Consider the following 25,990-nt stretch of genomic DNA (forward strand, 5'->3'; position numbering starts at 1 on the left):
TCTGCACCCAGGCTGGAGAGCAGTGGCACCATCATAGCTCACTGCAGCCTTGATCTCCTGGGCTCAAACAATCCTGCTGTCCCCCGCCCCCACCCCAACCCCCTCGTTGGGCTCCTGAGTAGCTGGGATAGTTGGCACTACCACACCCAGCTGATTTTTAAAATTTTTAGTAGAGATGGGGTCTCTCTTTGTTGTCCAGACTGCTTGTTTTTATTAGGGTGGGAGCAAATGGTCTTTTGAAAATTTCTATATCTAAATCAGGAGAAATTGCAATGTATCCATTTGTTTCATTTTGCTATTTTCAGCAGTTCCTCTGTTTCCTCTATCAAAAGCCATATCTCCTATCAGACAATCCTCCTACAACTATAGCTCTTGCCTGGTTACTGTAACTGCTCCCTTCAATTACCCCCTTAGTCTTAGGGGAAATTAGGACTTCCTGCTTTTACTGTCTCTGTATCTCTGAGCTGCCTCATCATTCTTTCTTGGTTTCCTTTTTTTTTTTTTTTTTTTGAGACAGAGTTTTATTCTGTCACCTAGGCTGGAGTGCAGTGGCCCAATCTCGGCTCACTGCAACCTCCACCTCCCAGGTTCAAGGGATTCTCCTGCCTCAGCCTCCCAAGTAGCTGGGATTACAGATGTCCCCCCACCATACCTGGCTAACTTTTGTATTTTTAGTAGAGGCTGGGTTTCACCATGTTGGCCAGTCTGGTCTCGCACTCCTGACCTCAGGCGATCCGTTCCCCTCGTCCTCCCAAAGTGCAGGGATTGGATTACAGGTGTGAGCCACTGCACCTGGCTGGTTTCCTTTAACTTTGTCCACATTTTTGAAAAGAGTCCCTCTGTTAAACTTTTCTCAATTATGCTATTTGAATGAGTCATCTCCTTTTTGCTGGGGCCCTGACTGATAGGTGGTACTTCTCTGAGAAAAGAAAGTGATTCAGCCTATAGGAAGATAGCGAAGAGTATTATGCAGAAGCCAAAGAAAGAGTTGCAATAGTTGGTTGAGTAATAGTTGAAGTGGTACTAATACTGGTGACACCCAGGAATGGGAGGAAAATGAATAGATTTCCCTGCCAATGCCTCGTCTTTAGTAAACCTCTGGCTATTAACAAGGAAAGTTGAGCATCAACAGAGCATTGTTTGTGTTTGAGGATCCTTTTCCAGGTTAGTTTTTGGAATATATCTAGTGTGGAATACAAAACCTAACAGATCAATGAGGTCTTGTTGGTATGCTGGGGTCAGGGGAGGCAAGGAGAAGCTGGAAGAGGGAGCAGATAATTCTAAGAAAACAAATTATTTTAATCAGCTGCAATGTTTAATTTAATACAGATTCAGCATTTGCAATTACATAATTTACTCCATATGAACCTTTAGGTTAGCTATAGTATTGTAAACTTGCAAATCTCTTTATAAAACCTTTTTCTTTGGTAGAAGCTGCTATGAAATAACTAACCTTTATTGTATTAGCTTAGTGCCTGGAACATAGCAGGCCTTTACAACATGTTAGGTCTGCAAATACTAGCTGACATTTATTGAGCCCTTACCCGCTGCCAGGCACTATGCAGAAAGTGCTTGACATACTTTTAAAATCCAAATTTACAGGTGAATATTTAAGGATACAAGATGCATTTCTATAGTAGGCAAGCAGTAAAGTGATAATGAATTAATTGAGGTGAAGTCTGAGTTATTTGAAGATTTTCAAAGTTATTTTTGTGAAAAAGTAAGTTTACTGAAATACAAGATTGGAACACAAAAATAACCTGTCTTGATTTTCTTTTAAAAAATTAAAGTTTTTTTTTTGATACATCGTAGGTGTAATATTTATGGGGTACATGAGATGTTTTGATACAGGCATGCAATGTGAAATAAGTACATCATGGAGAACAGGATATCCATCCTCTGAAACATTTATTCTTTGAGTTACAAACAATCTAGTTACATTCTTTATTTTAAAATATTCAATTAAATTCTTATTAATGATAGCCCTCGTATTGTGCTAACAAATAGTGTTCTTATTCATTCTTTCTATTTTTTTTCTACCCATTAACCATCCCATCTTCTCTGTCTCTTGATTTTCCTTTGCATGCATGTATTCATAATGTTTATTAGTATTTTGCAAATCTTTGTAGGATAAGTCTGACCTGTCACAGGTCACAATTATAGGCCACATACCTTACTTTCTGAGAGAAGCAGGAATTTTATTTATTTATTATTGTTTCACTTATTTTCTCCCTATCATTTCCCTCTACTTCGTTCTCTTAAATCTTTCACATGTTTTCATTCATTACTTCCTGCCTTCCTTCCTGCAAACAAGACCAGGTAGGTGCTTAGTTCTGAAGTCTCATTCAAAATGGTGCCACGTCATCTGCCAGGGCCAAAATCCAGAGGTGCTGTCATATTTCTCCTTGCCAGCGTGGATCTCCTCCGAGCCCCGCCCTCCCTCCTCACCTGCTCCGGGGGAAACCACACCTAGGCCGCCGACAACAGCTCTGGCCTGGGGCTCCCTCCCTCACGGCCTCGGCCCCCTCCCCCTCGCCCCAGGATCGCTCCTCCCCTCCCGGATCCCGGCGGGCGGAGCGCATTTATTTGCATATTTCTACCTTTGTTCCCGGCCAGCGGCCAATCAGCGCGCGCGGCGAGGCGAAAGGGTGGGCGGGGCTCCGGCTCAGCTGCGGCGGCCGCAGGTTCCCGAGCGGGTCCGAGCCGCCGCGGGCGCGCAGCGCACTGCAGCCCCCGGCTCTGGCCCCCCACCCGCGTCTGCGCTGCTGCCCCGCCTGGGTCAGGCCCCAAAGGCAAGGACAAAGCGGCTGTCCAGGAAGCTCCGCCGGAGTCGAATTTACGTGCGGCTACTGGCCACCACAGGTTCCAAAATGGTTTGCGGGGGCTTCGCGTGTTCCAAGAACTGCCTGTGCGCCCTCAACCTGCTTTACACAGTGAGTATCCCCTGTCCGTTCCTGCCGGCTTGGGGGCTTTGCACCTGCTTGGGCGCTCTTGGGCTTGCCTGCCTGGCCAGCGACTCACTCGTTGCAGCCCGCGCCCCCTTCCCGGCTTCCCACGCTCTGCGCGCCCCCGGCCTCGCCATCCGTCCCTGCCGGGGACCGGGCGCCGGCGCTTGTCGCAGTCTCTTCCTTTCGTTCATTGTGAAGCTGTCGTCTCTCAGGCTCGCTGGCCGCGTCTCTGCCTCATTGCTCCACCCCACCCCCTCACCCATCGCCTTGTTTTTCAAACATTTAACTGGACCTCCGCGCTTTCCCACCCCAACCCTTCTGTGCCGCTTCCTCCTGGCTTCCAAACACATCTGGGCCAGGCGTGGAGGCGCGAGAGCCGTCCGGGCTTGCGGACAGTTTTGCGGAATGGCGTGGCCTGAAACTGACGAGGCGGCATATGGCTGGTGTGCCTCTGGGTTAGCTCTAGGTGCCCTCGTGATTTTAATTGAGGCCACTGAGTAGGTTCACAGGATGTCCGCCGCTTCCTAAGTTTGTTTCGTGCTCACAGCAAAGGGATGTGTTTTTGTTCTTGTCGGTTTTGCTCGTACTCGGTGCTTTTTCTATGTGTCTTGCCCATGATCACTATCCTAACTCCATTTTAAACCAAGTCTTCCAGGAAATAAGTGAATCCCCACCCAAGTCCTTTCTTTCCCTGCCAACCAGCTTGGGTCTGTTAGTTTTAATGCTGCAGGTGATCTTTGTCATTTTTTTGAGGCGCAGTTCTGGGTGAACAGGAGGATGGGCAGGACAGATCGACGTTTATTGGATGCTTATCACGTCCCAGATTTTGCATACACAATGTTCGTTCATCACTCTGACAACCTTCTGAGGGAATGGGGCATTGTGTACATTTTATACATAAGGTAACAGACCAAAAAGGTTTTAATAAGTTTACATAGCTGGTAGCTGACTAGTCAGGATTGGAACCTAGGCTGTGGAATCCAGATCTTTCCACAGGCTGCCTCTACCCGGCGGAAGAAACTTCCTCTTCTGTCATCATCCCTCCTTCGTAGTCTTGCTCCCTTCTATAAATACACCTGGCACTTTGCAGCACCCACCCTGAAAACAAACGCAGCACCCCGCATTAGCAGAGAGCTAGGCCATCTGTACAAGCTTAGATTACATCCTTGAAATAGAGAGGCTGCCTTGTGGTCACCAACAGAAGAAGGAGGTTGGGTCATTTTACCATTAATGTTCTTTTGTATGTGAACATGATTGCAAGCTTTGAAGGCAAGACAGAAACAGGCATTGAGTGTGCTTTTATGGCTAGTTAATAGGAATCTAGTCAACATGGTCATTAATAGTAGATTTTGGGGCAAACATTTTTAGAACATCTGGTGATACACTTCTTGAAGATACATGTCAAGTTTCAGATGAAAATTAATCTGTCTTAACCTGAGGCATGCTTATCACCCTGGCTGTTAAGTACATGCTGACCAGTACTCTAGGCATTTTTAAAAAATATCAGTGTGAATGGCCTGCTTAGAACTTTAAATTCCTTGTTTTGTGCCCCGAGTTCTGTGTTTTTTTTTTTCTGCCAATGATTTAGTCATCTGTTTGCCAGACACTTAATCTTACAGTGTCTGCTTACATAGAGTGGAATGTCTGCTTTGCATACTTACTTGAGTAAGGGTCTGTATAAATTAATGTATAATATTTTTTTAAAAGACAAGTTATTTTAAAATGTTCCACTGCTTTCTAGACATACCATTTTTAGCTGTATTTAGAGTATGTCAGGAAAGTGAGGCAAAAGAAAGGTATTATAAAGCGACATATTAAGACTATTTCATCTCTATTCTAAATTATTGACCTTCAAAGTGTATATTCTATTGATTTTAATAGCTGTGCAGTAAAACTCAATGAATTGAAATTCACGAGACGATAAAAATGGCTAGCTCTTTTAAATCATAGACTTTTTACACAAAGGGACATTTCTTGAAGTGAATTAGTGTCTACTTCTTTTACATTGTAATTAGGCTTAAATAAATGTAGCAGTTTAAAGTGGAGACAAGTGACAGGTAAAAGTTGGATCAAGTCTTAGATAGATGCTGAAAATGTGCCAGGGCCATTATTTAGCTTCTTTTTCTCCCTGATCTGTTTCTCAACATTTTAAGATGAAAAAATGTGAGGCGACTGGGGATGGGATTGAGCATGAGGGCTTGGGAGACATTTTCTATAAGTCATGAATAGAAGGATTCTTTGTAGTTGCTAATCCCACCCTGGTCACTGCATCTAAAATTGCTCAACGCTACTGGATTCCATTTTAGATCATTTCTAAAAGTGTTGGTTAAACTAGGATTGCATATGGGAATGGCAGGTGTAAAGGCCATGACTGCCTGAAGTATCATCACTGCTGTGTTGAAGCGTTTTCCTGAGATACATAGGACCCTATCATCTGAACTGTCTGCAGGCTATGGTGGCTTGCTAATGAGCCTGAGATTCCTGCCGCATTCATGATCAGCTCAGAAAGCATGTCACTAAAAACGAGTTGAAAGTCCCAAACAAGGAAATTTGATCACTAGGCAGAATGTTAACAACTGATTTTTCTGGTTGTTTATGGCCTGATTATTTTAGTTAATAGGATCCCTAGTACTGGACAAGCTTAAATCAGTGTACTATGTGTCAACAATTCGTAAATATAGAAGGAAAGGGAGAAGCTATAGTCCTGAATTCACCTTCACGGTATTCTAAGAGAATGACTTGCCTCTGAACTTCCTGCATTTAAAGAAACTTTTAGTTTCTTTATTCAACAATTATTTGAGTGCCTACTGTGTGCCAGGCTGCATTCTCAGTTTGGAAATACAGCAGCAAACCAAACAGGGCTTAAAAATCAATATGCTTTTATGAAGCCTCATTTTTATTTATTACCTTTTCTGCATATGATTTCAGGAATTGTATTCTGTCAATAAACATTTGCCTACTCTGTGCACTCTGTTGAGAACTGTGGGAAATAATAAATACCTATAAAGGCGAATACCTTGCGAAGACAGATCTAGATGAGAGACGTGGAGTGGGAAAACTAAATGACGTATAAGGAATATACTGACTTAGGCACCATAAAATTTAGGACTGTGGGAAATATTTGTGGGTTAGAGAGACCGGGGGAATAACGGAGGTATGATTGAATCAAGGAAATGTAGAAATAGTGTGTGGGTCTTTTTGATACCATTTAGGATATGCACAAACATGAAACCTATTTGGGAAATGACTTATTTTTAATAGTTTATAAGAATATTGTAGGCTGAAAAGATTTTGACAAATAGTGAAAAACACTTTTGAAAATTATGCTTAGTGATTTGTGGGAAATTTTAGGAAATATGAAATTTTGTATTAAAACATGCAATATTTTGAAGCTTTATAATGTGTCTCCTGCTACTTCTTAACCAGAGAAGAAAGCTCTATTAACAAAGAAACAAACCAAAAAAAGGTAGCTGACTTTGTTAAATGGAACCAAACTGAAAAATATGACCAAACATATATTTACTGGGACTTTTAAGAGTTGCCCTGCCAGTTTCAAAATCCCCAGGAGGGAAATTTCAGAAGTTGCAGTTTTGTTTCCTCCTTTTTGTGTTCATTCTTCTAACATCTTTCCATGTTTTGTTTCTCTTTTTTGTTACTCTTTTTCCTCATGCTTTTGGTTGTTTTGAGAAATATTTTCATACAGCATAAAAATTATATGGGATTACATTAATTCTAAGACACATTAATTTATATTTTTAACATCTCTGACATTGGGATGCAGTTTTTATTTGTGATTTGATTTTAATTTTTTTTTGAGATGGAGTTTCGCTCTTGTTGCCCAGGCTGGAGTGCAATGGTGCGATCTCTGCTCACTGTAACCTCTGCTTCCTGGGTTCAAGCGATTCTCCTGCCTCAGCCTCCTGAGTAGCTGAGACAACAGGTGCCTGCTACTATGCCCAGCTTATGTTTTGTATTTTTAGCAGAGACGAGGTTTCACTATGTTGGCTAGGCTGGTCTCAAACTCCTGACCTCAGGTGATCCACCCGCCTTGTCCTCCCACAGTGCTGGGATTACAGGTGTGAGGCCCCGCACACGGCATGTATTTTGTTGTAAAGTGTGCCATATCTGTTAGATAAAACAAAACCACCATTTATGGGAAGAAAATTCTGTTTCTTATCAAAATTATGGGAAGAAAGTGCACTGGATTTATGAAGAAAATGGAACTGTTCCAACTCTATTACTGGACGAACAGCTTACTTCGTTTGAGTTTCAGTTTCTTCATGTATAAATTGGTGATGATATTTTTCAGCCTTCCCCTCATGAAGTTGTGTGAGGATAAAATGAGATAGTGTATAAATGCTTTAGATGTGTAAGAGAAATGAAATTAAGTTGTTACAGCTTCAGATGGAAAAAGTTGAATTACACTAAATTTATAGACTTGGTTTCTCCTTTTTAGCTATTCTTCACAGGTAAAACTTGCATAAAGAAAACTTGTGTAAAACAATGTTTTGTTTCTTTTCCTCTGTAGTGATCAAGATTAAATCCAGAAGCACAGCTAAATATTTTAAAGCATGAAAGTTAGCATTAGATTAAAAAGTAGTAATACTAAGTAGGAATTACTTTTATTTATCCACTGTAGACTCTTTTTTTTTCATCTTTGGCCAATGTTTCAAACATGTCTAAGGGTTTCCTCTACCCTTTCTTATGAACAAATCTACTTGCTGTAAAATTGTATTTTAATTATAACTGGTTAGGGTTATTTATGGGTCTAATGTAAGTATAAGATGTGCCCAAGTTATTTTCTTTCTGTTCTTTATTCTAATCATAAATATTAATTGATCATCAATAGCAGTGAACAAAACAAACCCCAATGGGTTGCCTTCATGGAGTTTACGTGTATAGGGATGGACAGATGATAAATAAGTAAGTTATATGTCATATTAGATGGTAAACAAGTGCTTCGGAGAAAAATAAAGCAGAGTGAAAGGAATAAAGATGGGGGGGCAGTGGACTGGGTGTGGGAGGGTGGGTACACAGCTTCATGTAGGGTAGTCACACTTGGCCTGCATGGAAAGACATCTGTGTAAGAACGGTGTTAGACTATTCTTGTATTGCTATAAAGAAATACTTGAGACTGGATAAAGAAAAGAGGTTTAATTGATTCATGGTTCTGCAGGCTGTACAGGAGGCACAGTGCTGGCATTTTCTGGTGAGGGCCCCAGGATACTTACAATCATGGTGGAAGGGGAAAGGAAGCCCCTGTGTCTCATGGGGAGAGTGAGAGTGGAGGTGCCAAACACTTTTAAACAACCAGATCTCACGTGAACGCAGAGGGAGAGCTCACTTATCACAGAGATTATGGTGCTAAACCATTCACGTGGGATCCACCCCTGTGAATCACCTCCCACCAGGCCCTGCCTTCAACATTGGGGATTACGTTTCAGCATGAGATTTGGGGGAGACAAATATCTAAACTATATCAAAAGGCTTAAAGGAGATGAAGAACACTTATCTAGGCAGAGTGTTTCAGGTAGAGGGAATGGTCTTTGGGAAGACTCTGATGGAAGAGTATTTCTGCTTTTTTTTTTTTTTCTGAGATAGGGTATTGCTCTGTCACTCAGACCCAAGTGCAGTGGCGTGATCTCAGCTCACTGCTGGAGAGCTGTCTCCTGGGCTCACGTGATCTCACATCTGCCTACTGAGTAGCTGGGACTACAGGCATGTGCCACCATGCCTGGCTAATTTTGAAAAATGTTTTGTAGAGACAGGGTCTTAGTATGTTGTCTGGGCTAGCCTTGAACTCCTGGCCTCAAGCAATCCTCTCCCCTTGGCCTCCCAAAGTGCTGGGATTACAGGTGTGAGCACCTGTGCCTGGCCTGGAGGAGTATTCCTGGCTTATGCAAGGGACAGAGGAGTCAGATGTGAGTGGGACAGAGCAAGCAAGCAGTACAATGTAGGAAAAGAGGTCAGAGAAATTATGGGTGGGACACAGGAAAACACTATAAGGACATGAGCTTTTACACCAAGTGAAATGGGGAGCTATTGGTGTGTTTAGGCCTGAGGGCTGACTTAGTCTGATTTTTATGTAAAAAGTTATATGGCTCTTGAGTTAAGAATAGATTATAGATGGCATAGGTGGGAGCATTGAGACCAGTTATAAGGCTGTTGCTATAATTTACACGAGATGATGGAGGCTTGGATTAGTATGGTGGCAATAGAATTAAACGAAATAGATTCTGAGACTGTTTTGGAGGTAGGGTGACCTGATGTACTGAAAGAGACAAGTCACAAATTACTCATGATTTGTGGCTCAAGGAACTGGCAGGATAGATTTGCCATTAGCCAGGATGGAGAAGATGGTAGGTGGAGCAGGCTTTGGGATGAATTAGGGGGTTCAGTATTAGATGTGATGCCAAAGAAACCCAAGTGGAAATGACTGGTAGCACTTGTAGTAACAACGCTGTCATTCAGGGAAGAGGACTTTCTGGAGATTTAAGTTCAGGGAGCCAATTAAAGAGTTGAAATTGGATGAAATCAACAAGTTAGTGAAGGTAGATAGAGAAGGGTAATGGTCCACGGATTAAAGCAGTGCCGTTCATACATTACGAGATGTGGCCGAGCACGGTGGGTCACACCTGAAATCCCAGCACTTTGGGATGCCAATGTGGGTGGATCATGAGGTCAGGAGTATAAGACCAGCCTGGCCAAGATGGTGAAAGCCCGTCTCTACTAAAAATACAAAAATTAGCTGGGCATCATGGTGTGTGCCTGTAATCCCGCTACTCAGGAGGCTGAGGCAGAGAATTGCTTGAACTGGGAAGGCAGAGGTTGCAGTGAGCCGAGATTGCAGCACTGCACTCCAGTCTGGCAGCAGAGCAAGACTCCGTCTCAAAAAAAAAAAAAAAAAGATGCTGGAGATGAGGAACATTCAGCAGGGGAGCCTGAAAAGGAATGGCCAGTCAGGTAGGAGGAAAACTGCAGAGAGGCGGGTGTCTCAGAAGTCAAGTGCAAACCATTTCAAGGAGATGGGGACCAAGACCTGATTCTTGAATTTGTCTATGAAGATGTCATTGAAAAGAGCACTTACACATTTATTTTTCTTACAATCCTCTCAACAATAAGGGCCATTTCACAGTCATTCTGGCTTTCCTGTGTGCCCGGCACAGCCCTGGCATGTGGTTAGCATTTAGTTAATTGAACGCAGGAATCAGTACAGGGTTCTGCTGCCCATACTGCATTTCATGTCTCCCTGCAATGCTCCAAAGAAGGAAGGGGTAGGGTGGGGTTGGAACTTTGTGGGTAGCTGTGGGTGTCACCTCAAACAAGTTTCCTTGGAAAATGACAAGTTGAAGTCCCTTACTTTGAATCACCTTTATATAATTTCCATATACTTTGTATTTGTGCTTAGTAAGTATAAAAACAATAGCATCATAGAGAACCATAATGAAGAAAACTATTTACAGGAGCACTTTAGGCTTTCTATGTCATTTGAAGAATGATCATAAAGCAATCAAAGAACTGAGGTTTTGGCTTCAACACTCAGTGTCTGGCTATTTAGCAAAATCTAGATTATTTATAGACTTTTCCCATTTTCATCCAGATGTTTGGCATCATGGAAACACATGCTTGATCTTTTCTGAATTGCTCTTCAGCACTCTTTCCACATTAAAAAGAAGTACCGAGGAGAGTCAGTGTGTAATTCCTCATTATGAATGTTGAAGCATATTGAGGAAGATAGTCTGGGGCTTTGTTTTCTTTTTTTAGGGGCAGGTTCTCATTCTGTCACCAAAGCTGGAGTGCAGTATGTGATGATAGCTCACTGCAGCCTTGAACCCCTGAGTTCAAGCGATCCTCCCACCTTTTCTCCTTCTGAGTAGCTAGAATTACAGGCATACTCCACCCTACCCAGTTAAATAATTTTTTTTGTGTGTGTGTGGAGACAGGAGTCTTGCTATGTTGCCCAGGCTGGTCTCAAATTCCTGGCCTTAAGCAATCCTTCTGCATTGGCTTCCCAAAGTACTCAGGTTACAGATGTGAGCCAGGGAACCTGGCTATTACCTTTGTTTTCTTTACATGTCTGTGGATGCTGTGTTACATTTTGTGGGTATAGTCCTTCAGTATCTTATTATTGTTTTAAAATTGCTTGCCTTCCACTACCGTCATAACTTCTCTCTTGCTTTAGTGCTAACAAAACAGTCTTGAATAATTTACAACATCTAATCCAGCTTTTTCAAATGTTTTAAATTCTTTCATCCTCAAAGCAATTCACTTACCTTGTAAGAATTTTTGATACTCAAAAACAAGGTAGTTGTTTGAACAATATTAAAGTCTGTCTTTTCATCTTGTTCTTGAAATGTGGTGAGTATTTGATGAAAGATTGAAGGTTATGTAGACAGAGAATAATATGAAACATTGTTAGGCTGACTTTTTTCCCCTCCAAATATTGTATAGATTGGAGAATAAGCATTTCCTTACCCTCTTATATGCTCTTTCATTCAACAGTATGTTTTGAGCACCTCTTCTGTTGCAGACTCTTAGCCATGTGCTAGGAATATAAGATACCATGGGCCTTGATTATCTGGCACTCAAAGTGTAGAAGGCCCATCAGAAGAATTCCAAGTATGGCGGGGAGGAGGAATGGTGGTTAATGAATGACCTCCAGCGATAATCCAGCCCTTTCAGGTCTTGGGATTTGTCAGCCTTGGAGTTTGGACTTTATCTCTAGATCAGAAACAAAGGACAGCCAGCCTAGGAATGACCTGATCTGATTGGCTATAAAACAGAGACCACAATATTAGGAATACAGTTCAGTCCAAAGTCATAGAAACCCTGTTATCACAGCTTAAAATGATAAGGTTTATTGTTTCTTAGAGAAAGAAGTCAAGATGTAGGTAACCCTGGGCATGTGCACAATTGAAGTATGTTGTCATGGGCCCAGTCTCCATCTACTTTCCTGCCCAACTGTCCTTGCTGTGCCACCAAATCACATATAAAACTCTAGCTACCATGAATGGTGCCATGCCAGGTGGAAGATGCTCTAAAAGTTCTTTATTTGTAAAGACCTTTGTCTTTTGAGGGGAAACAGATTTACTGAAATATTATTGACACAGTAAGGTGAATATACTTAAAGTGTAGCATTTGGTAAGTTTTGGCATATGTGTATACCTGTGAACTCATGATCACATTTGAGACCCCTGAAAGTCTCCTCATCCTTCTTTGAAATCCCTCTTTCCCATCCCTAAACCCCCACTCCCAGTCTGCAGGCAACCACAGAACTGCTCAGTGGTAAAGGCCAGGTACTTTTGTGCCATGGTGTTCTCTTTCTGTCTCTGTCTTTGTTTTTTTTTTTTTTTTCTTGGTGGGGTGGGGGACAAGGTCTTGCTATGTGCTCAGGCTGGTCTCCAAACTCCTGGGCTCAAGTGATCCTGCCTCAGCCTCCCAAAGTGCTGGGATTACAGGTTGAACCACCGTGTTCTACCTGTGCTGTGGTGGTCTGTGCTTGTGCTGTGAGCCCTGGCTAAGAATTTCTTTCTTTTTGAGACAAGGTCTCACTCTGTTGCCTTGCAGGTTGGAGTGCAGTGGCATGAACACAACTCCCTGCAACCTTGACCTCCTGGGCTGAAGCTATCCTAGTCAGTCTCCCAAGTGGCTGGGAGCACAGTTGGTTGCCACCACATCTGGCTAATGTTTTCATCTTTTGGTAGAGACAAGGTCTCACCATGTTGTCCAGGCTGGTTTTGAACTACCTGGGCTCAAGCAGTCCCCCTTCCCTGGCCTTCCAAAGTGCTAGGATTACAGGCATGAGACCCTGCCCCTGGCCTGGCTGAGAATTTCTATGTTCCTTGCAGCAGCACTTTCCTGTTTGTTCACCTTCATTAGACCCTACTCACGTGTGCACTTGCAGTTTTGCCATGGCCGCTTTCTCTTGGGGTTTACTTGGGGAAGCAATGCCAGTTTTGGACACTTTTTATGACAGTTTTATGTCTTGCTTTGGTGTACCTTTTCCATTATAGCTCCTTTAATTCTCTTAAAACTGGTTTTATACGATTCACCTTTGTTTTAAAGAGAAAACAGGAAAGATTGGTGCTTCCTGCTTATAAGAACATTACTAGCAATGAATTAACAGATGCATAATTCCGTTTTTATCAGCATTCTGTCTCCCAAAGGGAAGGAAACTATTTGTCATAGGCCTACATTTACTTGCTATTACAATTGATTTAATAAGAAAACTGTTATTATAATAGAACAAAAGATTCTTTGGAGTTCCTTTGTCTACCAAGTTCTAGTGACAAACCTAGGCTTTTTAATTATGCAGTTAAAGTTAACTATTTAAATTAATAATTTTTAGATCACTAGTTTGGAAGACCTCATATAATCTCATTCTCTTCACAATTACAAACCAACCATAACATGTAATTATCACTACTGAGAAATAAATTGTTTTATTATCTTTAAAAGGCTCCTTTTTAGTAAAGTTAAAGATACACTGATAATCAGACCTTATTAGAGGCATATTATAAATCTTTAGGTGTTATTTCTAATTTAAAAAGCTAACTTAGATACATGGGGGATTTTAAAAATAATGTGTTAGAAACACCAGTTATACACAAGAAAACGCTTTGATTTGGCCTTTTTAAATTAAAAAATCCAACATATTTTTGGGTGTATATTAGAAAATTGATTAGCACAAACAAGTTTATGGTGTACAGTTTCACTGTGGTAATAAATGCAAAATTTGTTTTGGATTGGACCACTGAATCTATGTTTTCTTTCACCTTTGGGAATGGCCCTTATAAATAAGAATGTGTATTTGTGTGTGCATGTGTGTGTGCATATGTGCACCTAGGAGTCGGGCTTGAAAATGGTGTAGGGCAGTGTCTTGGTTCACACTTGAGACCATCTGAGTGTGATGGACCTAGAGCATTGCCTTCTGTTATAAACGTGGAGAATCAGCAACTTGCTGCCTGTTGCCTTCAGTTGTATACCACCTTCATTCCTAAGCCTCCTCTCTCCTAAATGGGAACAAATTAGAGGAGGGAATGTGGACTGCACTTATATGGGAATTGATGTGAAATATTTGAGAGACAAGTGAGACTGTCTAGATTTAAATAGCTGGGTTTGGGAAGCAGTGGGAGCTAAGGCTGGATGAGGAAAGTTGGACCAATTTAGAGAGGAAAGCAAAGCAGAAGAACTTAGAATTGGTGACTTAGTAAGAAGGGGCTTATTACATTTTTCAAGGCTAGTTTTAATTAGGAAATTTTATATGCACAGGAAATAATCTGGTAGACCCCTATGAACTCAATAGCTTTATATATTTCACATATGCCAGTGTTTTTTCTCTCTCTCTTTTGAGATGAAGGTTCTCTATGTTGCCTAGGCTGGAGTGCAGTGGCTATTCCCAGGTGCAGTCACAGTGGACTACAGCCTTAAACCCCTGGGCTCAAGTGATCTGCCTCCAGAGTCCCAGATACTGTTGAGACCATAGGCACTCACCGCTGAACACAGCTAGCCCCTCTTTTAAGAAGTTAAATGTTACACTGTAGCTGAAGGCCCACTCTCCAGTCCCTTTCCCATTTTACCCTCTCAAAAGTGCTCAGTGTCCTGAAATCAACATCTGTCACTTCCATAAATGTTTGTGACAACGTCATATATTGCATATATTAATCATCTACAAATAGCATATAGTATTGTTTTTTGTGCTTGAAAATTTATGTAAATAGTATGTTTTATCTGTATTTATGCAACTTGTCTGATTTCCTTTATATTTTTGAAATTTGTCAGTTTAATAGGAATAGATAAAAATCATTTGTATTTTATCGTGTTATCACACCAGAGTCTGAGAATTCCCTAGTCATGATGTTTGAAAATGTTTTTAATTTTTTACTGTAACAAACAAGACTGTAGCAGGATCCTGGTATATGTCTAGTTGGGGACATAGGTGTTCTCTTGAGGATTAACCTAGAAACAGAATTGCTGGTGTAGTAAGGGATACATATCTTTAATTTTCCTAAATGTTGTTAATTTATTATACAACGTAGCTACAACAATTTAGATTTCTATTTGTACATGAGTTCTAGGTTCTTTACATTCTTGCTGTCATCAAGCTTAGATTTTGCCAATCTAGAGATAGTCTCTCCTTGTTTACATTTTTGTTTTCCTGATTTTTGATGAAATTTAACATTTTTCATGTGTTGGTTGGCCTTTCAAATTATTCTTCTGTGAATTGACTCTTACTACCTTTGACCACTTTTCAATTTGCTTTGTTAATTTGTAGGCATTTTAAAATATACATGTGTGCTAAAAATATATTCTTCTAGTCCTAGGCTTCTCCCACATTTGTCTAGTGTTTTTCACTGTACAGTACAGAAGTTTATATTTGTAACAGGTAGGATGGTACAGTAGGTAAAAACACAGATCTACAGCCAGGTAGCCTGGGTTCGTATCCCAGCTATATACCTTCCTTGCTATCTAACCTTGGGCTAGTTACTTAACAACTCACTTTGTGCACAACTTTTCCCATCTAGAAAATGGAAGCAATAGTACTACCTACCTCTTAGGATTTTTGTGAAGATTAAATTAGTTAATACATGTAAAGCCGTTAAAATACATTTTTAAACAGAGTACATGCCATGTCAGTGTTACATGTGCACTTTTTGAAACTTGTTTCAAATAAATTTTTCCTTACCCACAAAGTCATTAAAATATTTTCTATACTTTTTAGTTGTGCTTTTTAATATGTAGAATTTATGGTTTGAGGTAGGGACTAATAATGTCAGTTTTCAAAATGAGAAGATAATTGTTACAAGGTTACTTCTTTTTTTTTTTTCTTTTTTTGAGACGGAGTTTCGCTCTTGTTACCCAGGCTGGAGTGCAATGGCGTGATCTCGGCTCACCGCAACCTCCGCCTCCTGGGTTCAGGCAATTCTCCTGCCTCAGCCTCCTGAGTAGCTGGGATTACAGGCACACACCACCATGCCCAGCTAATTTTTTGTATTTTTAGTAGAGACGGGGTTTCACCATGCTGACCAGGATGGTCTCTATCTCTTGACCTCGTGATCCACCCGCCTCGGCCTCCCAAAGTGCTGGGATTACAGGCTTGAGCCACCGCGCCTGGCCACAAGGTTACTTCTTAAAGCCTGATGTTTATCTACTCTTTTTCTACTGACTTAGAGTTTCGCTTCTCTCAAAGACTACCCAGTTGGCTTATTTAGATCTGTATCAGTTACTTGGCTTTAACAACTGAACCATTATAATGATTTTTTTTTTTTTTTTTTTAATACAGAGTCTTGCTCTGTCACCCAGGCTGGAGTGCAGTGGTGCGATCTTGGCTCACTAAAACCACCGTCTCCTAGGTTCAAGCAGTTTCTGGCTAATTTTTATGCTTTTAGTAGAGACGGGGTTTTACTATGTTGGCCAGGCTGGTCTCGAATTCCTGACCTCAGGTGATCCACCCACTTTGGCCTCCCAAAGTGCTAGGATTACAGGTGTCAGCAACCATGCCCTGCCATTATAGTAAGTTCTGATATTTGTTAGATGATTTTTAACTTATTTAGTTTTTAAATTTTATCTATTTCATTTTACTAAAAAAAAAGAAACATATCCAAAATATGTAGAGTCCGGTTCAAGTTTTGTAGACATGGGTGAAAACAACAACAGAAGTAGCATTCAGGGCAGTTATTGTGAACCACCAACAGGACTGATTTGCCACCAGGAGCATTTCTTCTGCCTGATTCTGGTGACAGTGCAGCTGGGCTGAGAAAAAGTGTCGCGGATATAAGCTTTTCTCCTTAATCTTCTTTATCCCTTTGTTTATTTTAGGTCTTTTTCATGTTCTTCAAATACATTTCACAATTTTCTTCATGAAGACCTTGCACTACTTTTGTTGGATTTCTTCAAGTATACCTTATATTTTGGGGGCATGTTACAAATTATATCCTAAAAAGTACATGAAAAATTATCTTTTTGGTGCATCAGCATGCGGTTGATTTTTGTGTATTGATTCTGTTTCTAGCAACTTTGCTGGTTCTTAACCAATTTTAGTTTTTTAAATATTTTTTGGATTTCCTTTGTAGATAGTCCTAATAATTTGTAAATAATGAAAGTTGTGTTTCCTCCCATTGTTCTGTATTTATGCTTGGTCAGTTGTCTAAAACCCCCACTATAATGCTGAATAGATGTGGTGAAAGCCCACACCCTGTCTTCTTCCTGAATTTTAGAGAAAGTGTTTATGGTTCATTTTTTTCCTGTCCATTAGCTAGAGTAATGCTTCTTTTCTTTTATCACTGAGTGTGATTTTTGCTTTGGGTTTTTGATAGGTATTTATCAGTTTAAAAATTTAGAAGGGTTTATTCTCAGTCTTTCACTTAAATAATTTTGCTAAAGGCTGTTACTTTTTTCTCCTTTAATGTAGCTTTATGTATCTTTTCTATTGTAAGTTTCTTTTCTTTCTCCTATGTTGGGTTTATGTGGCTCTTTTTTAAGTTTGCGTTTTAAAAAATACTGTTTTTATTCCCCTTTCATCTTTTTTAAAATTTTATTTTTAAATATTTTTTATTTTATTTTATTGTTATTATTATTGTTGAGATGGAATCTCACTCTGCTGCCCAGGCTGGAGTGCAGTGGTGTGATCTTGGCTCACTGCAACCTCTGCCTCCCGGGTTTAAGCAGTTCTCCTGCCTCAGCCTCCCAAGTAGCTGGGATTACAGGCACGCACCATCACACCCTGCCGATTTTTTAAAAAATATATTTTTGGTAGAGACAGAGTTTCACCGTGTTGGCCAGACTGACTTTGAACTCCTGACCTAAAATGATCCACCCACGTCGGCCTCCCAAAATCCTGGGTTTACATGTGTGACCCACTGCACCCCGCCCCCTTTTATCTTTTTAGCCAGTTTAAAATATTTTGTTTTAGTCTTTTTCAGTTAGTTCTGTCATCTCTAGTTCTTGGGAGCTTTTATCCTTTTGTTGTATTTGTCACATCTCTCTCATGGTACATTTTTTTTTCCTAGCCATTTTGTGATTTTTTTTTTTTGATTGGCAGCAAAGTTTATATTTTTTTCTTTGAGAATCTTGTAAGGGCTGGGATTTGGAACGGTCCCTTCTGAACAAATTTTGGATATGCTTCTATGAGTTTTTCTCCCCAAATGCGGTCACCTCTGGTAATCAGCTTTTATTTGAGTTGTTTGTCTTGAGGACTCCTGCATGCCTGAGGCAGTGTACACTTAGACTGCAAGCATGGGCATGATAGGTTCTTGTTTGATAGGCCCATGTTTCTCTTTCTTGCCGACTTTTCGAAGACACTGAAAAGTCTTTGCTGTCTTCCTGGGGTAGATTATTGTGGTTTTTCTCTAACCCCTTACACTAAAAATACAGCTTTTTGGAGATCCCAGTTATGCAAGTGTCTCAGTTGCCTTTCCTAGTTCTGCTACGAAACCTAAGTCCATCCCCTTTAGGGACTCTTCTGAACCAGGAACTCCTTCCCCACCTGCCCATGGGACCCCATAGCACTAGCTGTATGCTTACAGTGCTAGCTTTTTGTTCTCCTTTCATTTCTGGCCTGTAGGAATATCATATGGTTTCTCTGTGCTCAGTTACATATTTAAATAAAATATTACAGTCTTGTTCAGTGTTTTAAAATATTTGTAGCTGAAAAGATTCTATGGTAGCTCAGTTACCCATGTTCCAAGAACTCTCTGTGGTGAGCTAAATAACCATAACCTCCAAAAAATTGTTCATATCCTAATCCTAGGAACCTACAAATATGTTACTTTACGTAACTAAAAGGACTTTGAAAGATATGATTCAATGAAGAATCTTGAGATGGGGAGATTATTCTGGATTATCTGGGTGATCTTTGTGGAATCACATCGGTCCTTAGAAGAGGGGAAAGAGGGTCAGAGTCAGAAAAGGACCTGCGCATTTGAGGCTATGTGCCAAGGAATTCAGAAAACCCCCAGAGGCTAGAGGAAGGAAGGAAACAGATTCTCTCACTGGAGCTTTCGGCAGTACAGCCTGACCAACACAGCCTCCAGAACTGTAAGGCAATACATTTGTGGTGTTTTAATCCACCATGCTTGTGTTAATTTGCTAAAGCAATGATAGGAAACCCTCTTCGATGGTTTTAGAGGACGGCCTGGTAGTGGTAATTGGGGTATACTGAAAACTGTATTAAAGACACAGCAGAATCAACTTGGCGAGGAATACCCTTGACAGAGGGTTATCAGAGCCGGGCGCGGTGGCTCACGCCTGTAATCCCAGCACTTTGGGAGGCCGAGGCGGGTGGATCACGAGGTCAAGAGATCGAGACCATCCTGCTCAACATGGTGAAACCCCGTCTCTACTAAAAATACAAAAAATTAGCTGGGCATGGTGGCGCGTGCCTGTAGTCCTGGCTGAGGCAGGAGAATTGCCTGAACCCAGGAGGCGGAGGTTGCGGTGAGCCAAGATCGTGCCATTGCACTCCAGCCTGGGTAACAAGAGTGAAACTCCGTCTCAAAAAAAAAAAAAAAAGACAGAGGGTTATCAGAAGGAAGCAGCCTCTTTTTCCCCCTATGTGCAGGAAAAGAAAAAAAACAGAACAGACATACTTGTGAATATTCTAGATAACATTCTCAATGATAGCATAATGCCTAGTCTGAGAACTAAACTAGTGCTTTCTCCCCTCTTTTTGGTTGTAGAGATATATATTTTTTTACATTTACATTAATAGATTTTGATTATTAATGAGCCTCTTAGTTGGCAGCGGAGTTAGCATTGAAGAGTTTCCTCATTTTGCCAAAACTGTGATGCAAATAATGTATTTGCTGTGCTGGGAGATGCTGATGAGGGTGCCGGAACACCTCACCCTAGCTACATGGTAAGGATTCCACTGATGGTAAAATTCTAGCCAGGTTCTGTAACAGTGAGAGGTTCCTGACTTGTCAAACTCCACATAGGTGAATTGTTCAGTATTTCTTTTCCGGGGCTGCTGTAGCAAATTACCACAAATGTGGTGACTTAAAATAACAGAAATGTATTCCCTTAAGTTCTGGAGACCAGAAGTCCAAAATCAAGGTGTCCACAGAGTCAGGCTCTCTCAGGGCCTCTTCCATTTTCTGGTGGCTGCTGGCATTCCTTGTGGCTGCTGGCATTAGTCTCTGCCTCTTTTTTTTCACCTTCTTCATTGTGTGTGTGTCTCTCTAATTTCCCTGTGCCTCTCTTGTAAGGATACCGGTTATGACATTTAGGCCCTACCTCATAATCTAGGATAAGCACCTCCTTTAAAAATCCTTGGTTTAGTTCCATCTTTTACCATATAAGATAATATTTATTCTTTACTACATAAGGTTATATTCACAGAGGGGTCAGTTGGCCTGTTCTGTTTGTCTGGATTTTTTTTTGTGTGTGGGGAAGATTATTGTTCTGTGCTTTGACTCACCTTATAAAAAATCTCTGGTGTAGCAATTATTTGTTCCATTGTAATTTTTCATTCTCTTCTACACTGACTTCTAGAGCAAGGGTCAGAAAACTACAGCCCACAGCCAAATCCATCTCACTGACTTATTTTTGTACAGCCTGCTAGCTTAGAATGGTTTCACATTTTTGAATGCTGAAAAAACAGGAGGAATGACATTTTGTGATACATTAAAATTATATGAATTCAAATTTCAGTATATATAAATAAGGTGTTATTGGAACACAGCCCTGCCTACTCCTTTGCTTACATATTGTCTGTCACTGCTTTTGTGTACAGTGGCAGAGTTGAATTGTTGTGGCAGAGACTATGTGATCTGCAAAGCCTAATGATAAATATCTGGCCCTTTGCAGAGAAAGTTGGCCAAGCCCTGTTCTTATAGGGATGTCTTGTTTCTGGCTTTTAGCATATACTCAGCATTAAGTACTTGTTGATGAATAATTGACTTTTAATGTTATACACTTTAAAGTTTATAACTTTAAAGTGTATAACTTTAAAGTGTGTAACTATAAAGTGCATAACTTTTAATATTCTCATATTTAAGAATTTCAGTAATATAGTAAAGGTGTACTATAATTTCCTAAAGGATTTAAAGAATCTTTTAAAGATTTTAAAGTTTTAAAGATCTATTGGGATTGAAATAATATCAGATTATTCATGCTTCTTATCTTTCTGGGTCTAAGAGTTAAAGGATACAGTGCAGTTCCCCCTGTGAACTTAACTGAATTAGGAAATATGCATCACACCCAGGACTTGGATGTCGGCAAATGCGATGGTTAATTTTATGTGTGAACTTGACTAGGCTATGGTGCCCCATTGTTTGGTCAAGCACTAGTCTAGATGCTGCTATGAAGGTATTTTGTAGAGGTGTCTAACAGGTACAATCAGTTGACTTTAAATCCTATACCTTCCATCATGTGGGTGGGCCTTAGCCTGTCAGTTGAAGACCTGAAGAACAATGATTAACGTTTTCTGAGGAAGAAGAAATTTTGCTTGAGTTTCCAGCCTGCTGCCCAGCCCCACAAATTTCTGACTTGCCAGTCACGACAATCATATGAGCCAATTCTTTAAAATCTCTCTGTCTGTGTGTGTGCCTGTTTCACTGTTGGATTTTCACTCAATAGATTAGATATAGATACATTTCCTATTGGTTCTGTTTCTCTGGAAACAGAAATCCAGCAGGCTGCTGTGATGTGTTGCACACGTGGCCCGTCTTCAGTGTTTGGTACCAGGATGCAGCAAGGATGCTAAGCATAGCCCTCCTGCCGCGCTTCCTCCTTCTTCCTTCGCACCTCCTTCAGGCTTCTGTCTTTTACAGCTCCTGAAAAGAAATGTGTTAAATTTGAATACCACAGAGTTAGAAATAAGTTCACTTGTTGGAGGGGCAGAGAACTTTTTCTCAGTACAAGACTGTTTGAAGTTGTTAGAAGACTCTCAGTGAGGGTGATAAAATCAAACAGAAGCAAATGGGCCTGCTGATAAGGAGCAGCTGGGCACAGGAGAAGGACTAGACAAATTTCTGAGTGGCAAAATTTGTGAAAGTTCTTGTCTCTCCTTGTCCCTCGGAAAAGAAAAGCTTGCTGGGTGTTCCAGCTGCACTGGAGCCTACCAAGTCCATGTAGCTCTCTAATTTGGTTCTCTTATGCTATAGATGGTTCCTTTTATCTTCAAGTTTTGTGTCTTTGGCAAAAAAAATGCAAAAAAATATTTTGGATAAGAGTACAAATAGACGCTCAATATGTAGCAGTTTTGCTTGTATCTCTACATATGTAAGAAGGTTCATTATACCAGTAGATGTTAAATTTGCCTGATAAACTATAATATTACATATGAAAATTTACACATTTGGGCAGACAAAGATCCATTTGAGTAAGTGGCAATTTATATTTCTAAGCAAAGTTTATCAGGCTTTTAAATGGTGCTAAAAAATAGATTTTTAATGTTTTGAGTCTTTCTAATTGGATGTTATGCTGTCAGATTGCTGCAGGAAATGGTTGACCCACAATTGAAGTGAAGATGCTGTTTCCTTCCTGTTCAACAGCCTGTCCCCCATTCCTGTCCATAATACCTGTTAAGCTTCATCGTCTATAAGTGAATTATGATCTTTATGTGGTGTACTATTTTGAAGTGTGATTTTATTCTGAGGACATGTTCCACGTTTTATTTATCTTTTAGGATTAACTTTGTTATTTTATTTATTTAATTTTGTGAGACAGTCTTGCTTTGTCGCCCAGTCTGGAGTGCAGTGGTGGGATCTCGGCTCCCTGCAGCTTCCGGCTCCCAGGTTCAAGCAGTTCTCCTGCCTCAGCCTCCCAAGTAGCTGGGACTACAGACATGCCCTACCAGGCCCAGCTAATTTTTGTATTTTTAGTGGAGATGGGGTTTCACCATATTGGCCAGGCTGGTCTTGAACTCCTGACCTCGTGATCTGCCTGCCTTGGCCTCCCAAAATGCTGGGATTACAGGCGTGAGCCACCGTGCCCAGCCCCTTTTAGGATTAACTTTAATCTCAGAATCACGTATCCATACACCTATTTCCTTTTTGTTGACTTCACTTAAATGCATTGTTTGTTAAACAAAGACTGTAGACAAATATTTACCATGTCTGTTACATGTAACACACAAGAGCAGCTTTTAACAGAAGTTCATCCACTCACCCCAACATTTTTTATAATATATATAAGTATCAAAACAATCATGAACATGTTTTTGATACTACTAGTCATCAGCATCCACACTGCTTCAAAAATTAACACATTTGTGACCACATTCATTGTACCTGCTACTTTTTAAACAATTTCAACTCCAGCTCTCTTTCCCTAAGCAGGATGGATAAAGCATGCAATTTCTGTTTTCTTTCTTGAGATTTTTACTTTTTTAGAAACACACATGCTTCCACTGCAATCTAACACTTCGCTACACACTTTTATCTTGGAAACCTGAATTCTATTTCGAGTACACCAGGTTTATGTTTAAGTGACAGTGCCTTAACAAGAGAAAAAAAATTGTGCTGCGTTTTTCCTCCTGTTACCTGAAAATATAATGGGTGTACATATATTAGATATATTCTTACATATGTCCAGGTTATGTTTACCAGTTAGAATTATTTTATTTAATGTGTGAGTATTTTGCATTGTGATATTTAATCAAGACATTAACATGAGTAGAGGTTGTTGATTTAAGACAAGTTGGAGATCCACTAAAATTAATTGCTGTGTGTTTGTTTTTCTGGTGGCTGTGGAGGCTTCATATTTTCTTTGGACATCATTAGCATCATACAACTTTAATGCTATATGAGTTTTGCTATTTTGCTAACACTGGTATGCTCCAGGCATCCACCATCCCACTGGAATGATTTATTCCATTCATATTATTTTTTGTTACAAATCTAACTGATGGAGGAGCTTCTGGGTATTTAGGTCCACATACTACTTTCAGGCTATATATTCTGTTTTCTTTTCTTTCTTTTTTTTTTTTTGAGACAGCGTCTTCCTCTGTTGGCCAGGCTGGAGTGTAGTGGTATGATCTCGGCTCACTGCAACCTCTGCCTCCTGGGTTCAAGTGAGTCTCCTGCCTCAGGTTCCCGAGTACCTCAGACTACAGGCATGTGCCACCATGCCCAGCTAATTTTTATATTTTTAGTAGAGATGGGGTTTCACCATATTGGCCAGGCTGCTCTCGAGCTCCTGACCTTGTGATCTACCCACCTCTGCCTCCCAAAGTGCTGGGATTACAGGTGTGAGCCACCGTGCTCAGCCTTTATATTCTGTTTTCATAATTTGTCCTTGGTGGCCCAATAGTCATGCGTGTCCACCTTGTGTCATATTTTCATCATCTTCAAGGCCCCAGCTAACTGTACCATTGCCTGCTCCTTTTTGTCCTTCTTCAAGTTCTTCCAACCAGCACAGATTAGGAGGAACTTTAACTCCTGTGGAGACCACGATCTTCTGCAGCCTGATGCAGCCACTTGCATGCACGTAGGACTTAAGTGTGATTTTAAAGAAGTAATGTCATTTTGAGTTTTAGAGGTCGTAACCACTAGGCATGCTTTCTTCAGCCAGTGTTGTTTTATAAATATATGAATAAAACAACTGGAATATAAAATAATTTCTTTTTGCTCAGAATACTAGTTCACTTAAAATAGCTAAAGTCTCTTACGTTCTTTTTATGCTACTAAGAGTTTTAATGATCTCTCTGTATATGATTTTTAATCAAATAGATGATGACATTTAAAGCAATTCATTTCAGCAGCAATTCTGTGAGCAGTTTTTGAGTATTCCCCGGGACCTTGTCCTGTATAGGTGCTGTGATTCTGGGGCTGTATAGCCAGGTGAAAAGAGGTGGGTCCTTACTCTTGAGTTACTGCCAGTCTTCTGGAGAGACCAGCTTGGAAACACAATGTGTGATGAAGGGAACGAGAGAACCATGTTCAAGGAACAGAGATCGACCAGACACTGGAGGGGTTTATTCAGTCTGCTGGGGACTATGAGGGCCTCCCAGAGAAAATTACAGTGCATTTGGGCTTTGATGGAAAGATAGATGATACCCATTTGAAGAGATTAATATGTTGGACTGAGATTGGCATCTATAAGTTTTTGCATGTATGATCTCCTCAAAATCTCAAGTCGCATGCATTTAGGCTTAGTATGCAGATGACTTCTGAGGCTTTTTGAGAATTTTGTGTATTATTGTTAGTCTTTTTTTTTCTTTTGCAAGAATAAAGCACCACTGGGGATTAATGTAATTTGTTAAAACAATACTACCTACTGAGATCTTGTGTGTGTTCTTGTATTAAGCATTAGTGCTTATTTGTAAGGTACTAAATAGGTACCTGACGGATGTTGTTGATATTTAATTAACTGGCATTTTCCCATTCTCTCTTCTCCCTGTCCTCTACTCCTGCCCCGGGTGTTTTTGCAGTTGGTTAGTCTGCTGCTAATTGGAATTGCTGCGTGGGGCATTGGCTTCGGGCTGATTTCCAGTCTCCGAGTGGTCGGAGTGGTCATTGCCGTGGGCATCTTCCTGTTCCTGATTGCTTTAGTGGGGCTGATCGGAGCCGTAAAACACCATCAGGTGTTGCTATTTTTTGTATCCTTTTTTTAAAATCAATATTTTACCCTTGATTAAGATCTTAATGGTTACAACTAGTTTAATATTATCACTAGGAAATTTATTGCCAGGAAGTAACTCCTAGCAAGTCTTAGGCATATTTGTTCAAGAACTGTTAGGAACATTTCTTAGGATGATGTAATTGTATGTTTTTATATTCTCACTCTGTCCTTGTGACATCCTGAAGAATATATTCTGCAAGTTCAGTATAGTCCTATTTATGTATTGTAAATTCAGAGTTAAATTGAATTGATTTGGTGACTTCTAGGCCCTTTTCTACACATTAATGTTTGGTTGAGAATTTCATTGTTTTTTTAGACTTAATGTTAAAAAAGCTTACATGTATTTATACCTATTTCTGTTTTATATATGTAAGAATTTTAATTTTATTCTAAATGAAATTCGAATCTATTTTAGTTATATAATTATCATCAGTATTTTTCTATATAAATTTAATCCAACTGTATATTACCAAAATAAT

At 40.3% G+C, this 25,990-nt stretch overlaps 1 protein-coding gene and 1 pseudogene across 1 annotated transcript in view; one reads left to right on the forward strand and one right to left on the reverse strand.

The window, feature by feature from the left end:
* The first annotated feature begins 2,441 nt into the window (after positions 1 to 2,441).
* Positions 2,442 to 25,990, forward strand: part of TSPAN13 (tetraspanin 13) — a 34,257-nt gene continuing 10,708 nt past the window's right edge. The window contains exons 1-2 of the mRNA XM_017526916.2: positions 2,442 to 2,933; positions 25,321 to 25,488. Of these exons, the coding sequence (XP_017382405.1) occupies positions 2,871 to 2,933; positions 25,321 to 25,488 (231 nt within the window). The 5' untranslated portion in view covers positions 2,442 to 2,870. The remainder of the gene's footprint in view (positions 2,934 to 25,320; positions 25,489 to 25,990) is intronic.
* Positions 23,606 to 24,827, reverse strand: LOC119470954 (annotated as a pseudogene).

The sequence above is a fragment of the Cebus imitator genome, unplaced genomic scaffold (assembly GCF_001604975.1).
Source record: "Cebus imitator isolate Cc_AM_T3 unplaced genomic scaffold, Cebus_imitator-1.0 Scaffold45, whole genome shotgun sequence".
In the NCBI taxonomy this organism is placed as follows: Eukaryota; Metazoa; Chordata; class Mammalia; order Primates; family Cebidae; genus Cebus; species Cebus imitator.